General features: G+C 40.3%; 1 protein-coding gene across 5 annotated transcripts in view; it reads left to right on the top strand.

Annotated features, from left to right (window-relative positions):
• Positions 1-18,482, top strand: part of daam2 (dishevelled associated activator of morphogenesis 2) — a 240,386-nt gene that overhangs the window by 163,966 nt on the left and 57,938 nt on the right. For all 5 annotated transcript variants that reach the window (XM_029766848.1, XM_029766845.1, XM_029766846.1 and 2 more), the window contains one exon: positions 14,875-14,969. In XM_029766848.1, coding sequence (XP_029622708.1) covers positions 14,875-14,969 — 95 coding nt within the window. The remainder of the gene's footprint in view (positions 1-14,874; positions 14,970-18,482) is intronic.

The following is an 18,482-nucleotide window of genomic DNA, read 5'->3' as shown; positions in this document are numbered from 1 at the left end:
CTCACTCATTCACATTCTCACTCACTCACACTCTCACTCACTCGTGCACTCACTCACTCGCGCACTCACTCACTCGCGCACTCACTCACTCACTCACACACACACACACAATTTTCTGTGTTGCATTTGAGTATATGCAATAACCCCATGCACAATTTACATAAATACAAAGGAGTCACTGTGATAGTAATCGCAATGAGCCCAACAATTGACATAAATACAGGAGTCTTGTATAGGAGTCTATAGTGTTTCTCCTGTTGGAACACTTTTACAACCAAGTTGACGACTGACAGATTTGGTTGACTAAACTACATAACGTGTTATCGTGTGCATTGGGCGAATAGAGTCTGCAGACACACGACGCATACAGCAGTGAACAACATGTAGTGTTTTTACAAGAGTAGGTAACACTGAAAGCTTCAGTTTACATTATTGACAAGCTATTAGCAAGTTAGACAGACAAGCCATGACATTTTCTCCCATTCTGAAGGTTAATGTAAATAGTCCAGGTGGCCATTTGATTAATTGTTTAGCAGTCTTATGGTTTGGGAGTAGAAGCTGTTAAGGAGCCTTTTGGACCGCTTGCCGTGTGGTAGCGGAGAGAACAGTCTATGACTTGGGTAACTTTTGGGCCTTCCTCTGACACCGCCTAGTATATAGGTCCTGGATGGCAGGAAGCTTGGCCCCAGTGTGTACTGGGCCGTACGCACTACCCTCTAAAGCGCCTTTTGGTCGGATGCCGAGCAGTTGCCATACCAGGTGGTGATGCTACCGGTCAGGATGCTCTCGATTGTGAAGCTGTAGAACTTTTGGAGGATCTGGGGACCCATGTCAAATCTTTTCAGTCTCCTGAGGGGGAAAAGGTGTTGTCGTGCCCTCTTCACGACTGTCTTGGTGTGTTTGGATCATGATAGTTCGTTGGTGATGTGGACACCAAGGAACTTGAAACTGTCGACCCACTCCACTACAGCCCTGTCAATGTTAATGGGTGCCTGTTCGGCCCTCCTTTTCCTGTAGTGATCGATCAGCTCCTTTGTCTTACTCACATTGAGGGAGAGGTTGTTGTCCTGGCACCACCTTGCCAGGTCTCTGACCTCCTCCCTATAGGCTGTCTCATCGTTGTCGGTGATCAGACGTTGTCGGTGTCGGTGATCACTGTTGTGTCATCATCAAACTTAATTATGGTGTTGGTGTCGTGCTTGGCCACCCAATCATGGGTGAAGAGATAGTACAGGAGGGGACTAAGCACACACCCTGAGGGGCCCCAGTGTTGAGGATCAGCGTGGCAGATGTATTGTTGCCTATTCTTACTACCTGGGGGTGGCCCGTCAGGAAGTCCAGGATCCAGTTGCAGAGGGAGGTATTTAGTCCCAGGGTCCTTAGCTTAGTGATGAGCTTTGTGGGCACAATGGTGTTGAACGCTGAACTGTAGTCAATGAACAGAATTCTCACATAGGTGTTCCTTTTGTGCAGGTGGGAAAGGGCAGTGTGTAGTGCGATTGTGATTGCGTCATCTGTGGATATGTTAGGGCGGTATGTCGAATTGGAGTGGGTCTAGGGTTTCCGGGATGATGGTGTTGATGTAAGCCATGACCAGCCTTTCAAAGCACTTCATGGCTGCCGACGTGAGTGGGATGGGATCAAGTCACAATTTTGCAAGTCCTAAGCAAGTCTCAAGTCTTAACCTTCGAGTCAAGTCCCAAGTAATGATTGTCAAGTCTCAAGTAAAGTTCCAAGTTCCACAGCTCAGGTCATGTCAAGTCACAAGTCCCTACATTTGGGTTTCGAGTCCTCAAGTCAATGTTTAAGTGTTTTATGACCATTTCAATGCTATTTTAAATTTTCATGTCAAGCTAATTAGTTCAAGAACATTACCTCACTTTAGCTAGTTTGCTCAAACAGGACAGCAATCATTTCATTCTTAACTCTCTTTATGGGACTTCACATGACTGACTCATGTCTAAGCTATTTCATCTAACATATCCAGGGAATGCATGATTGATATTTTGATATCAAGTCATGAGTCATAGATGCTCAAGTCGAAGTCAAGTGGGAAGTGTTTTTTTTTTGTCAAGTCTCAAGTCACAAAATGTGCATCTTGAGCTGTGACTCGAGTCCACACCTCTGACAACAACACAATGAGATACCATCTTGCTTTTGGAAACCCCTGCTCCCATTAAAGCTGTATTAAATCCAAGAGCAAGGAATGAAGCATCTGAGTAAATTAGTTTGAGACAAACGGCATCCCTTTTCTCATAATACTAAAACATTCTATTAGACTTGACTGTAGAAGCTCAGTGTTTCCCCTTAGTTAAAATGTTCCTTCAGGGCACAAAGGCTTCCAAAGCAACTGGCTTTAAACTAGGTAGGATGGCCATCCCACCTATTTCATGGTAAGAGAACCCCTGTAATGATGAATAAAGCTGGGAGACATCGAGGGCACTGGTGGATATGATATAGAGATGTCAGTACAACCTCAGTGACTGGCAGCTTTGTGTCACTGCCCCTTGACCCCTGACTTTAGCGCTCAAGTCGGAGACACAGTGGCTCCACGAATGTTTGTGAATCAGAAAATCAGAAAATTTGCACTGACCGGTAAGGAATGACTAACAGAGAGATTGAAAAACAACTTCTATCTCAAGGCCATCAGATTGTTAAACTCTTTTAAAGAACTGTGTGACTCTCTGAATCTCACTCAATTAATTAATGTGCCTACAAGACCCAATCCCAGAGCACCTAACAAATTCAGTTGACCATGAATTGTTGCTAGGTAGACTCAGAAACATTGGTCTCAGTGAAGGGGCAGTAAATTGGTTTAGGAACTGTCTTTCCGACAGAACACAATGTGTATATACTGACAATCACAAGTCTAGCTTTCTTGAGATTAATGGAGGTGTCCACCTGGGTTCCATTTTAGCTCCTGGGTTGTTCTCAATTTTTATTAATGATTTGGGAAATGGGATGCGACCAGCTGAGTTACATCTATATGCAGATGATACAGTTATATATTCATGTGCTCCTTCTCTGGTTCAGGCTGTTGCTTTTCAGTTACTGCAGGCCTCCCTTTATGGTCTCAAACTGGTCTTGAATATACAAAAAACTAAATTCATGACCTTTACCAGAGCTAGAACTCTGCCAGAGAACGTTAGCATTGTCACATCTGGTGGCTTATCCATTGAAAAAGTGTCATCCTGCAAATACCTAAGTATTTGGTTGGATGACAAGTTGTCCTTTAAAATTCATGTGGATAATCTTGTGACAGCTTAAATTTAAATTGGGTTTTTATTTTCGTAATTGTCACAAGCGTTGTTGTAGGTAGTGGACCAAACTGCAACGGGTATAGTGAACATCTTCTTTTATTGAAGGAAAACCAAAACACTTACACAAAATAAACGACGAAACAGTCTCGTAAGGTGCATAGACTAAACAGGAATCAACCACCCACAAAACACAAGAGAAAACTAACCCAACTAAATATGGCCTCCAATTAGAGGCAACGACAACCAGCTGCCTCTAATTGGAGGTCCTACCAAAACCAACATAGACATAGAAAAACTAGATAGAAACATAGAAATAGAAAAACTAGAGCATAACCCCCCCCCAAAAAAACACACAAACCAAACACCCCCTGCCACGCCCTGACCAAACTACAATAACAAACAACCCCTTTTACTGGTCAGGACGTGACAGTAATAAGGCTTGCTTCCCGATTATGGCTAGAAAGAAGCTTGTTCAGGCCACTTTTCTCTCTGTAATTGATTATGGTGACTTGTTGTATATGCATGCAACCTCCTCCATCTTACAGAGACTGGACTCTGTTTATCATGCATCCTTGTGCTTTATTACAAATGTCAAGTCACTCACCCACCATTGCACATTGTACCAAATGGTAGGTTGGAACTCACTTTATATGCGCAGAAAGATACATTTGTATGTGTTCATCTACAAAGCCCTTTTGGGTAAACTCCCTCTTTACCTCTTTAGTCTGGTCTCCTTCACCACCAGCAGTTACCATACCCACGTCTGCTAGGTGGTTGCTACTTAAAGTCCCCAGGACATTCACAGTATTAGGCAAGCCTGCCTTCTCTTCTTGTGCACCAGACGCATGGAATAATCTATAGTCCATGCTTCATCTATATATGTTAGTGCCACTGAATGAATTGAAAATATTGATGGGAGACTCTGTTACAGAGGAGTGTAAATGCTTTTTTTTAGGCTGGATCATGTTGTATTGTATTGTTGTATGTTTTAATTATGTAATGTATTGATTGTTGCTGCCTTCTTGGCCAAGCCTCCCTTGAAAAAGAGACTCTGGGTCTCAATGGATTTTTCCTGGTTAAATAAAGGTTAAATAATAAAATAAAACAGCCACCACAAGCACAGAGAGGCGGCTACCTACCTACAGACTTGATATCATTGGCCACTTTCATAAATGGAACACTTTAATAATGCCACTTTGAGAATGTTTACATATCTTGCATTACTCATCTCACGAATCAGGAGTTCAAAGTAGCAAAAAAATAAAACACGAGTTACAATTCCCTAAAATGCTTTTTTATGGTCATTGGAGTGTCACCTATGCCTGTGTATTAGTTATATTCAAGAATAAAGCCAATATGTAATTTTTAATGTGATTCATATGAATGTACCCTAGTAAAATGTCAATTTTTTTTATTTTAACGAATATTTTATGCACATTTTTCATAATTACAAGGTTATATATCCATGCTTAGACTGGCAGAAATATAACTACCCAGAAAAAATTACATTTTATTTTGAATACCACATATTTGATGTCACGGGTACAACTTTAAAACTTTTTACAAAAATGTCCTGCCTTACACTGAAAAAAAAATGCAAAAATCAATGAAAATATCTTTCAATTCATCCTTTGAGATTTGTTTTTCTCTCTGAGTCAACAAAACAAAGTTATTGTATTTTAATATAAAATACTGGTGTTATACTGTATGACAATTTTTTGTTTCACTGAATGACACAATAAATAAATGCATTTATTTGACCTTTGCATGCCCTTTTGTAATTTGTCACTTTTTTTGTTGTGATTGTTTTAGTTGCATTTCCAGTTGGAGAATTTTCTTCTTTAGTTATCGTTTTTTCCTTTTGCAGCCACTTGCAACGCTTTGATACCTTTTTCACTTTTTCTGGAACGGAGGAAGCAAGTGGTTGCTCCAGTGTTTGAGATTGAGGCTCAAGGGATTGCTGTAGTTCTGGAGTCAAGGACTCAGATGGTTGATTGTAGCTATTAACTAATATAATGAATCATTCATTTTTAATCCATAATTGTGTGTGTAATATTATATTAACTAATATAATCCATCAGTTATACCTTAACTGCATTGCAATAAAACATTAAATACAGTATAATAGTGCAACTTAATGTTAAGTGTTATCCACCCAGCTTTATATCCTATTTTATCCTATTCTGTTGCTGACAGTGGCATGAAACCATGAAAACAATACCTTGCTTTTCTTCTGGCCAGTCTTTACTCCATAGCAACTGGATCTGCGTTAATCTTTTGGCTGTGCTGTGCAGCCCTCTCCTTTAGAGGTTGACCGATTAATCGGCATGGCCGATTAATTAGGGCCGATTTCAAGTTTTCATAACAATCCGTAATCGGCATTTTGGACGCCGATTATGGCTGATTACATTGCACTCCACAAGGAGACTGCGTGGCAGGCTGACCACCTGTGACGCGAGTGCAGCAAGGAGCCAATGTAAGTTGCTAGCTAGCATTAAACTCCTTATAAAAAACAATTCATCTTAACATAATCACTAGTTAACTTCACATGGTTGATGATATTACTAGTTTATCTAGCTTGTCCTGCGTTGCATATAATCAATGCGGTGAATGTTAATTTATCTTCGAATCACAGCCTACTTCCCCAAACGGGTGATGATTTAACAAGCGCATTTAACAAGCGAAAAAATCACTGTCGTTGCACCAATGTGTACCTAACCATAAACATCAATGTCTTTCTTAAAATCAATACACAAGTATATTTTTTTTAAATCTGCATAGTTACTTAATATTTCCTGCTAACTTCTTTTAACTAGGGAAATTGTGTCACTTCTCTTGTGTTTTGTGCAAGCAGAGTCAGGGTATATGCAGCAGTTTGGGCCACCTGGCTCGTTGCGAACTGTGTGAAGACCATTTCTTCCTAACAAAGACCGTAATTAATTTGCCAGAATTGTACATAATTATGACATAACATTGAAGGTTGTGCAATGTAACAGCAATATTTAGACTTACGGATGCCACCTGATTGATAAAATACAGAATGGTTCCGTATTTCACTGAAAGAATAAACGTTTTGTTTTCGAAATTATAGCTTCCGGATTCGACCATATTAATGACCAAAGGCTCGTATTTCTGTGTGTTATTATGTTATAATTAAGTCTATGATTTGATATTTGATAGAGCAGTCTGACTGAGCGATGGTAGGCAGCAGCATGCTCGTAAGCATTCATTCAAACAACACTTTTGTGCGTTTGCCAGCAGCTCTTCATTGTGCTTCAAGCATTGAGCTGTTTATGACTTCAAGCCTATCAACTCCCGAGATTAGGCTGGTGTAACCGATGTGAAATGGCAAGCTAGTTAGCGGGGTGCGCGCTAATAGTGTTTCAATCGGTGACGTCACTAGCTCTGAGACTTGGAGTAGTTGTTCCCCTTGCTCTGCAAGGGCTGCGGCTTTTGTGGAGCGATGGGTAACGATGCTTCAAGGGTGGCTGTTGTCGATGTGTTCCTGGTTCGAGCACAGGTAGGGGCTAGGAGAGGGACGGAAGCTATACTGTTACACTGGCAATACTAAAGTGCCTATAAGAACAGCACTTTCCTGCGTTTTCAGCAGCTCTTCGCTGTGCTTCAAGCATTGCGCTGTAAATGACTTCAAGCCTATCAACTCCTGAGATTAGGCTGGTAATACTATAGTGCCTATAAGAACATCCAATAGTCAAAGGTATATGAAATACAAACGGTATAGAGAGAAATAGTCCTATAATTGCTATAATAACTACAACCTAAAACTTCTTAACTGGGAATATTGAAGACTCATGTTAAAAGGAAACACCAGCTTTCATATGTTCTCATGTTCTGAGCAAGGAACTTAAACATGTAGCTTTTTTACATGGCACATATTGCACTTTTACTTTCTTCTCCAACACTGTGTTTTTTCATTATTTAAACCAAATTGGACATGTTTCATTATTTATTTGAGACTAAATAGATTTTATTTATGCATTATATTAAGTTAAAATAAAAGTGTTCATTCAGTATTGTCGTAATTGTCATTATTACAAATATTATATAAAAATCGGCCGATTAATCGGTATCGGCGCTGAAAAATCAGAATCGGTCGACCTCTACTCTCCTTATTAAACAAAGGCATCTACAGTATAAATTAGTGGTCGACCGATTAATCGGCACTTAAACGTTAGCTTTTTTACACGGCACAAATTGCACTTTTACTTTCTTCTCCAGTACTGTGTTTTTGCATTATTTAAACCAAATTGAACATGTTTCATTATTTATTTGAGACTAAATATATTTTATTTATGTATTATATGAAGTTAAAATGAAAGTGTTCATCGTTAATTCAGTATTGTTGTAATTGTCATTATTACAAATATATGTAAATCAGCTTTTTGTGGTCCTCAATAATCGGCATCAAAAAATTATAATTGTTCGACCTCAGGTATAAAGACAATGTGCCTTTAAATGCCATAAAATTGTTTAAAATGATAATATTCAGTATTCATAGAACAAGTAAATATGATTTGCATGATTAAATGTTATAAACTAATGAAAACATGGGATGACAAAGCTACTGTCATTCAGCATAACAGGTGACATTGTGGTATAACATTACATTTTTGTGGTGCTGAAGGACAAAAGTGTGATACTGAAGGACGGATTTCATACATAAACATATTTAACAGGCCTATATAAAATAATGACCTTAACCTATGAAGATTATCCTCACTTTTCATATTTAATCTAGCTTTTTATAAAATAATAACATTATGTATGTTTTCTGTGTTGTACTGAAGGACATGCATTTTTGTTACAAAGGTTACTAGAAGGTGAAAAAGTAAAAATCACCAAATATTTCAGAGAGATTTACATTTGAAGTCGGAAGTTTACATACACTTAGGTTGGTGTCATTAAAACTCGTTTTTCAACCATTCCACAAATTTCTTTTTAACAAACTATAGTTTTGGAAAGTTGGTTAGGACATCTACTTTGTGCAGGTTGGAAAGTAATTTTTCCAACAATTGTTTACAGACAGATTATTTCACTTATAATTCACTGTATTACAATTCCAGTGGGTCAGAAGTTTACACACACTAAGATGACTGTGCCATTAAACAGCTTGGAAAATTCCAGAAAATGATGTCATGGCTTTAGAAGCTTCTGATACATAATTTGAGTCAATTGGAGGTTTACCTGTGGATGTATTTCAAGGCCTACCTTCAAACTCAGTGCCTTTGCTTGACATCATGGGAAAATCAAAAGAAATCAGCCAAGACCTCAGAAAAAAATTGTAGACCTCCACAAGTCTGGTTCATCCTTGGGAGCAATTTCCAAATGCCTGAAGGTATCACGTTCATCTGTGGTACAATAGTACGCAAGTATAAACACCATAGGACCACGCAGCTGTCATACCGCTCAGGAAGGAGACGTGTTCTGTCTCCTAGAGATGAACGTACTTTGGTGCGAAAAGTGCAAATCAATCCCAGAACAACAGCAAAGGACCTTGTGAAGATGCTGGAGGAAACCGGTACAAAAGTATCTATATCCACAGTAAAATGAGTCCTATATCGACATAACCTGAAAGGCCGCTCAGCAAGGAAGAAGCCACTGCTCCAAAACCGCCATAAAAAGCCAGACTACGGTTTACAACTGCACATGGGGACAAAGATCGTACTTTTTGGAGAAATGTCCTCTGGTCTGATGAAACAAAGATAGAACTGTTTGGCCATAATGACCGTCGTTATGTTTGGAGGAAAAAGGGGAAGCTTGCAAGCCGAAGAACACCATCCCAACCGTGAAACACGGGGGTGGCAGCATCATGTTGTCGGGGTGCTTTGCTGCAGGAGGGACTGGTGCACTTCACAAAATAGATGGCATCATGAGGTAGGAAAATTATGTGGATATATTGAAGCAACATGTATTTGGCTAAGGTGTATGTAAACTTCCGACTTCAACTGTACTTACCTCATCACATTGATAGTGGGTCTTCTTTGTGATGTCACACACTGTCACATGATTACCATCATGTGATATGCTTTAAAATGGCTTTTCACCTATGTTATACTGAATGGCATTGATGAAGCGCAAAAGTCCAGATTACAAGTTATTCAAGTTTTTTAATATTTTTTAGATACAGTATGTCGCCCGTTATTCTATATATTGTTGCAAACACTAACACAATTATGCCATGGGTGTTCATTTATATTTTTAGGATGAATATCTACATTTTAAAAACACTTTTGGCATTAGAATTTTAACCTGGACAGTTACACTGAAGGACATTTTGACGCTTTAGAGCTCAATAACTCAACCTTAATTTAAAAATTTGCAATACAAATATTTCTGGGTCAAAAGAAGAGTACTAGTGAGAAGAGTCTGAGTGATTTAATAATATATTTATACATATTTATCTTTTTATGTTAAATGAATGGCCTTCGGACACCAAATGTACACGTCTCGTCTTTGACCCATATAATGTATACTGTATCCTTCACTTTCTATTATTTACTATCTATTGCATCTTAGCCTCTGTCACTGCTCATCCATATATTTTAGACCTATATATTCTTATCCCATTCCTTTACTAGATTGTGTGTTTTCGGTTTTGTTATGGAATTTGTTAGATATTAGGTTTTGTCGTGGAGTTGTTAGATATTACCTGTTAGATACTGCTGCACTGTCGGATCTAGAAGCATAAGCATTTCGCTACACTTGCAATAACATCTGCTAACCATGTGCATTTGACCAATACAATTTGATTTGATTTGAACAAGTATTACGTTGACAGTGGAGTACTAACTAGCAGACTAGCATTTGGGACCCAGTCAGTGCATGCTGTGAGATCTTCTGCATTGGTTATGGGCTTTCAATATTCCTCAGGGGGCGGTTTTCTGCGTCGTACCTGGCACGAACAGCTAAAGAATGTATTTAGTTTACAGATTTTTGCAGGCTATAGAGTGCAAACTTGTCATGTGTCATTCAGGCTGAGGATACAGGGCCAACCAAGTAATGGTATTTGATATTTGGCCTTTTTGGGCTTTCTCCACGTTACATTTTGTTGATCATTTTCCTGGCAGACATGCCCATAGCAACAAACATTGTTTACGTGTCAACTATTTTTACAGTTGTTTTTGTTTATTGACTCAGGTAAGGAACAACTGTGTCCTGCCTGAGCCTGGTACATACTGTAGAAATCTGGAAATACTTTTACTGAAGCGGAGGAACACCCAAACACACCCCATTTTGGTTGTATAGAAATCCCTAAGATACATGCTTTAGTGCTGTCAGATTCTCTCCCCACTTTTCATTCACCCCCTCATCTCTCCCTCTTCACAAATTTTCTCTCCCACTGTCTGTCTTTCTGTCCTCCACCCAGTGAGATTATACCGGCTCCCGAACACCATTCATAGAACACTTTCAGAGCCCTGCGCTGTGCAGTTTCTCCACCTCCAAGTGGAGAATTCAATAGCCACCAAGCACCAACTCAAAATGGTAGCTAGCGCCCAGTTCTGATAAGCCACATTAAGTGTCTCTAACCTGCTGTGCAGAGAGTAGCTAACACATTGTACCTGAGTTCTCCTATGGAGTTCAGAGGGTTTCTGTTGGGATTGCATGTCTAGCTGGGAGTGTGGGTTGGGTTGTCTTGCGAGCTAGCGCCTCTGGTTAGAATTAGCATCTGTGTGTAATGACTGGATAGCGCTAGTATAAAAACTTGCTTGATTGGTACAAGAGCCAGCACATACTGTAGCTTTCCAGGACCAGGGTTGGCGACCATTGTATGATAAAACATTTGGTTTTAGGCTAGCATTTACATAGTGTCTGGCTGGCTAGATTTTAGGCCTGAAATAGTGTGCTCTACTGGGGGTGAGCAGATGGGTAAGGTACTGTGTCTGGCCATAGGTTAGCACTAGCACACAAATACCAGATGTATCTGGAAGTTAGCATTTTGGCTAGTAGCTTTGACACGGTGAACTGGCTCACTGCACAAGAAAATAGTTAATCCTCTCTCCGAATCCTCTGTCCAACTTCCAATTGAGAATGAACATACTTATTTAGAGAAACAGGAGCCAGAGACATGACTGCTTGGCAAGGGCCTCGGAACCATCTGGACAAGGCTAAGCCGGCCCGATGGATGTTATGACTGAAACATCTGTAGGTTACACAGACGCACACAGAACCAAAAGTATATATGGAAGTACTTTTGTGCCCAAAAAAAGGGTTAGATATTTTTCATATCTCTGACAGACACTTCAAAACATACTTTTTGACTGTTTCGCTAATGGTAGTAAGGCCAAATTCAATGTTTCATCAAATATTTTTTATCTATAGTTTTGTGATTCTTACTGGGGTCCTAAAATTCTAAATCAAATAGTGAAAGGATCCTTGGTATGCCCATCTTAAAACAATTCCATGTGTTAGTTTAGTAGAAACCCAGCCCCGGGCCCTTAGACCTTTTGGCATAGTCGTACAGCCTCTTCAAACGCATTACGCCTCTTTTAATAGGAACATAGCAGGAAAATGGAGAAGATTTGATTTGCGGTGTCTAAAACAGAGCCAGTCCCACATAATGAGCTCAGATGTTGGTGAGCAATCTTTTTACACAGAGCTTTTCTGGTGTTATGGATGACTGAGATATCTATATATACAATGGCATTGTTGAATACTCCTTTCTGATTGGCTTGAAAGGCTTTTTAGAGCGTGCATTTTTTCCCTATAACACGCGGTGTATTTGCACGGTAGAATTCAGTGGCTATAGTTCATTTTTACAAGTTTTGTTTGAGTTGCTTTTGAAAGCAACAGTATTGGTATTGTTGAATTCAATTTTCATAATAGCAAGCTAGGACTGATGGTTTGGTTAGCTAAACTAGCAAGTCTCTTTGTTTGGTTACCACGTCAACTACTGTCTTCTGGTGGCAAATGTGTAAATGGTATGAAAGGTAAAATCAACTTGGGGCTCTATGCATTCTCTGGAAAATAATGCAACTCAGTGCAAGGTCAGTTCCCCACTCCGCTAGCGCGCAGTATTGCCAACTCTTCAGTAAGGAAAGTAGTTATTGGCTGTGCTAAAAGTCGCTAGAAGTCGCTAAATGACATTTGCATAATTGGCCATGTGCATGTAATTGTGATGGATGCTGTAGGAGCGAGGAATAATGTCGTGGGAGAGACAAAAAGTGAGTAAAAAACACCCTAAATATGTTTAGAACTACAAATGAACTTTCTGCTGTCGATTCTTGTTTTTTTAATGTCACAATTCCAACCCTCCTCCTTTATCCGGGCTTGGGACCAGCAAAAGTGACCCAAAAGAGACACTCTGGCGGAGTTACTTCGTTTTTTATTTTGTGTTTTTTTATTTGTTTTTTACATTTACATCCCACCCTGAATGTAAGCCAGGGCGGGATCAGCTAGCGGCGGCTTCCCGCATGCGCGATTCATTTGCAGTATGGACACGGAGGGGTGAACATATCCTGCTCTGACTGCAGCGCGAGGATTGGACGGGGTGGGGCCCACGGCAGCACCCGCTGCTCGTTGAGAAGAGTAAGAACGATACGTGCTTTCACGTCAGCGTCTCCAAAAGTCTCCAATAACACCAGAAAAAGTCGCTAGATTTGTCGCCAGTCGCTTTTTTGAAAATGTTTCGCTAGAGGGGTCTGAATAATCAAATCAAAATCAAATCAAATGTATTGATATAGCCCTTCTTACATCAGCTGATATATCAAAGTGCTGTAGAGAAACCCAGCCTAAAACCCCAGACAGCAAGCAATGCAGGTGTAGAAGCACGGTGGCTAGGAAAACCTCCCTAGAAAGGCCAAAACCTAGGAAGAAACCTAAAGAAGAACCAGGCTATGAGGTGTGGCCAGTCCTCTTCTGGCTGTACCGGGTGGAGATTATAAAAGAACATGGCCAAGATGTTCAAATGTTCATAAATCACCAGCATGGTCAAATAATAGAAATCACAGTGAACAGGTCAGGATTCCATAGCCGCAGGCAGAACAGTTGAAACTGGAGCAGCAGCACGGCCAGGTGGACTGGGGAGAACAAGGAGTCATCATGCCAGGTAGTCCTGAGGCATGGTCCTAGGGCTCAGGTCCTCCGAGAGAGAGAAAGAAAAAGAGAGAAAGAGAGAATTAGAGAAAACATACTTAAATTCACACAGGACACCGGATAAGACAGGATAAATACTCCAGATATAACAGACTGACCCTAGCCCTCCGACACATAAACTACTGCAGCATAAATACTGGAGGCTGAGACAGGAGGGGTCAGGAGACACTGTGGCCCCATCTGATGATACCCCCGGACAGGGCCAAACAGGCAGGATATAACCCCACCCACTTTGCCAAAGAACAGTCCCCACACCACTAGAGGCATATCTTCACACACCAACTTACCATCCTGAGACAAGGCCGAGTATAGCCCACAAAGATCTCCGCCACGGCACAACCCAAGGGGGGGGCGCCAACCCAGACAGGAAGACCACGTCAGTGACTCAACCCACTCAAGTGATGCACCCCTCCTAGGGACGGCATGGAAGAGCACCAGTAAGCCAGTGACTCAGCCCCTGTAACAGGGTTAGAGGCAGAAAATCCCAGTGGAGAGAGGGGAACCGGCCAGGCAGAGACAGCAAGGGTGGTTCGTTGCTCCAGTGCCTTTCCGTTCACCTTCACACTCCTGGGCCAGACTACACTTAATCATAGGACCTACTGAAGAGATGAGTCTTCAATAAAGACTTAAAGGTTGAGACCGAGTCTGCGTCTCTCACATAGGTAGGCAGACCATTCCATAAAAATGGAGCTCTATAGGAGAAAGCCCTGCCTCCAGCTGAATACTCGCTAAATATAGCGACAAAGTCGCTAAGTTGGCAACACTGCTAGCGCGTCATGGAACACGTCGTTCATTATTTTCCATAGAATGCATAGCCCCTCGTTGATTATGCCTTACACACAGCAACAGCGCACAGCCTCCATATAGTTAATTTCATGATAATAATGCAGAGCTCTCTTTGTACACAATCAGTCCTGGGTTCAAATACTGTTCCTAATATACCAACCACTTTCACAAACATTCGAAGCAAGTATTCAGACATCATCCACTTGAAAATACAATTGGTGAATCACTTCAATGTACCTGGAAATACACCTGTAAAGTATTTTGAAATACTCAAGTATATTGACTCAAATACACTCTTATCCATTCAACTCAGGCATCTGAAAACGGTACTTGAAACAAGCATGCGAAAATCCTGTCAAATATAACTTGGCAGACCACCTGGCCTTCACTCAAACAAAATCACCTGTTTTGGACTGTGCAATTGAAAATTCTCAAATACAAATAAAAAGTATTTCAAAAACCAGATACTCAAATACACATGCATTTGATCCCTGGTCTGCACACAGGCTAGCTTGGTCGCACCTCCCCACCCACTGAAAGTCAAACTTATTGGAGAACTCCAATGATGAACTGATTTTGTGTTCCTTATTGTGCAGTTATGATAAAGATAATTCAGACTCCCTTCAACTAAGCCAGAATCAAAGGTTCTCCTTTAAAATACCGTTATCATATTTTTTTTCTGCTGTGTCATGGAGTTTGTTTTGTCATTGTGCAGATGCAGACCCTGTTCGCCTTTGACGAGGAGGAGATGGAGATGAGGAACAAAGTGGTGGAGGACCTGAAAACAGCGCTTCGGACTCAGCCAATGAGGTAGGGTTTTGAACCACAGCCGGCAAACATTGTCATTAACAGCTGTTTATCCTCATCTTTCACCTATCTACCTCAGGATGACGCTCTTGTTACTCACACTCTATGGTCAAGATAAATGGCTCCACCACAATGTCTCTCCATAAGAGAGCACTGTCTCACAAGGTAGGTCTATACACTTCATTACTTACAGTATATACTATATATGGGATCATTTTCATCACCAGAAAAGCTTTCACACTCTTATGCAGGGCAATTCCCCTCTCCTCTGTTTGACACATTCAGCAGCAGCTTTGAGATCACCTTTGGCTAGTAGTCTTTCATTTTGTAGAACAAAGTAACATAAAACAGAACCACAGCGCTAATACTTATGAGGATGTTAAGGAGGCAAGAAGTATGAAAGTTATTTGTGAGCAGGATGAAGAATGCGCAAATGAATAATAGGAATTTCCACAAATAGCTATAAGAATTAATTATTTGCATAAAGGATTGTTTTAGCCTCACAATTGGACATTACAAGAAGCTAGCTGTATTCCCATAATTTCATTTCAGGGTTAATGAAAGACAAACCACCAGAAAAACGTATTTACCTGATTATTCTTGTCATTAGCTATATGACATTATCGATCTACTCTATAACGTTCACAATACCAATTCTGTTGGAATTAGTACATTGTTCTGTTTTCCACTCTTACTCTCCAAAGTGCCTACAGTGCATTCAGAAAGTATTTAGACCCCTTGACTTTTTCCACATTTTGTAACGTTACAGCCTTATTCCAATTTTTTTTTTACATTTTTTTTTATCCCACATCAATCTACACACAATACCCCATAATGACAAAGCAAACACAGGTTTTTAGAAATGTTTGCAAATGTTTAAAAATTCTAAAATGGAAATAGCATATTAACATAAGTATTCAGACCCTTTACTAAGTACTTTGTTGAAGTACCTTTGGCAGCAATTACAGCCTCGAGTCTTCTTGGGTATGACGCTATAAGCTTGGCACACCTGTATTTGGGGGAGTTTCTCCATTCTTCTCTGCAGATCCTCTCACGCTCTGTCAGGTTGGATGGGGAGCATTGCTGTACAGCTATTTTCAGATCTCTCCAGATGTTAGATCGGGTTAAAGTCTGAGCTCTGGCTAGGCCAGTCAAGGACATTCAGAGACTTGTACCGAAGCCACTTCTACGTTGTCTTGGCTGTGTGCTTAGGGTCATTGTCCTGTTGGAAGGTGAACCTTCGCCCCAGTGCGCTCTGGAGCAGGTTTTCATCAAGGATCTCTCTGTACTTTGCTCCATTCATCTTTCCCTCGATCCTGACTAGTCTCCCAGTCCCTGCCACTGAAAGACATCCCCACAGCATGATGCTGCCACCACCATGCTTCACCGTAGGGATGGTGCCAGGTTCTTTCCAGATGTGACGCTTGGCATTCAAGACAAAGAGTTCAATCTTGGTTTCATCAGACCAGAGAATCTTGTTTCTCATGGTCTGAGAGTCCTTGAGGTGCCTTTTGGCAAACTCCAAGCAGACTGTCATGTGCCTTTTACTGAGGAGTGGCTTCTGTCTGGCCACTCTAACATAAAGGCCTAATTAGTGAAGTGCAGCAGAGATGGTTGTCCTTCTGGAAGGTTCTCCCATCTCCACAGAGTAATTATAGAGCTCTGTCAGAGTGACAATCGGGTTCTTGGTCACCTCCCTGACCAAGGCCCTTCTTCCCCGATTCCTCAGTTTGGCCGGGCGGCTAGCTCTAGGAAAAGTCTTGGTGTTTCCAACCTTCTTCCATTTAAATATAATGGAGGCCACTGTGTTCCTGGGGGCGTTCAATGCTGTAGACATTTTTTGGTACCCTTCCCCAGATCTGTGCCTCAACACAGTCCTTTCTCTGAGATCTATGGATGATTCCTTCAACCTCATGGCTTGGTTTTTGCTCTGACATGCACTGTCAACTGTGGGACCTTATATAGACAGGTGTTTGCCTTTCCAAATCATGTTTAATAAATTTAATTTACCACAGGTGGACTCCAATCAAGTTGTATATACATCTTAAGGATGATCAATGGAAATATGGTGCACCAGAGCTCAATTTTGAGTCTCAAAGCAAAGGGTCTGAATACTTATGTAAATAAGGTATTTCTGTTTTTTATTTTTAATACATTTGCAAAAATTTCTAAAAAACTATTTTCAATTTGTCATTATGGGTTACTGTGTAGATTGATGAGCAAAATGTTTTATGTAATTCATTTTAGAAGAAGGCTGTAACGTAGCAAAATGTGGAAAAAGTAAAGGGGTCTGAATACTTTCCGAATGCACTGTATATTCCTATATTTCTTTCTTCCTCACTTCTCCTCTCCTCCTAGTATGTTTGTCTCTTCTCACTTTTCTCATTTGCATTTCATTAACTATATGGTAATTTTTCAATTAAGAAAAATTGTGTGACTTGCTTCAGCTCTTTGAAAGTAGTTGTGTGGCATTGGATAGGATAGCATGAACATGTGAAAGTTGGTTTGGTGTCTCTAGTTAGAACTGTTCAAGAGTTACTCTTGGCTAGTTATTCTATGCAAATGTAAGGGACATTTATATACGGAACATTAAGAACACCTGCTCGTTCCATGACAGAGACTGAACAGGTGAATCCAGGTGAAATCCAGGGTCAAAGTTGGTTTGGTGTCTCTAGCTTAGACGGTTCAAGAGTTACTGCTGGTGGGTTATTTTATACACATTTATGTAAATGTATATACAGTGCCTTCAGAAAGTACTCATACCCCTTGACTTATTCCACATTTGGTTGTTACAACTTGAATTCAAAATGGATTAAATTGAATGTTTTTGTGTTACACACAATAACCCATAATGACAAAGTGAAAACACCTGGATAGTGCAACATTTGCCCATTATTTCTTTCAAAATTCTTCAAGCTCTGTCAAATTGATGTTGATCATTGCTAGACAACCATTTTCATGTCTTGTCATAGATTTTCAAGTACATTTAATTCAAATCTGCCTCTCATGAGCATTCACTGTCTTCTTGGCAAGCAAGTCCAGTGTAGATTTGGCCTTGTGTTTTAGGTTATTGTCCTGCTGAAAGGTGAATTCATCTCCCAGTGTCTAGTGTAAAGCAGACTGAACTAGGTTTTCCTCTCAGATTTTTCCTGTGCTTTTCTCCATTACCTTTATTTTTTATCCTAAAAAACTCCCCAGTCCTTAACGATTACAAGCATACCCATAACATGATACATGCATCACTATGCTTGAAAATATGGAGAGTGTTTTATTGGATTTCCCCCAAACATAACACTTTGTATTCAGGACAAAAAGTGAATTGCTTTGCCACATTCTTTGCAGTATTAGTTTAGTGCCTTGTTGCAAAAATGGATGCATGTTTTGGAATATTTTTATTCTGTACAGGCTTCCTTTTCACTCTGTCATTTAGGTTAGTGTTGTGGAGTAACTAAAATGTTGTTGATTCATACTCAGTTTTCTCATATCACAGCCATTAAACTCTGTAACTGTTTTAAA

Source organism: Salmo trutta, chromosome 12 (genome assembly GCF_901001165.1).
Source record: "Salmo trutta chromosome 12, fSalTru1.1, whole genome shotgun sequence".
Taxonomy (NCBI): Eukaryota; Metazoa; Chordata; class Actinopteri; order Salmoniformes; family Salmonidae; genus Salmo; species Salmo trutta.
Note: the sequence above shows the minus strand (reverse complement) of the source record. Positions and strands in the feature narration are given on the sequence as shown.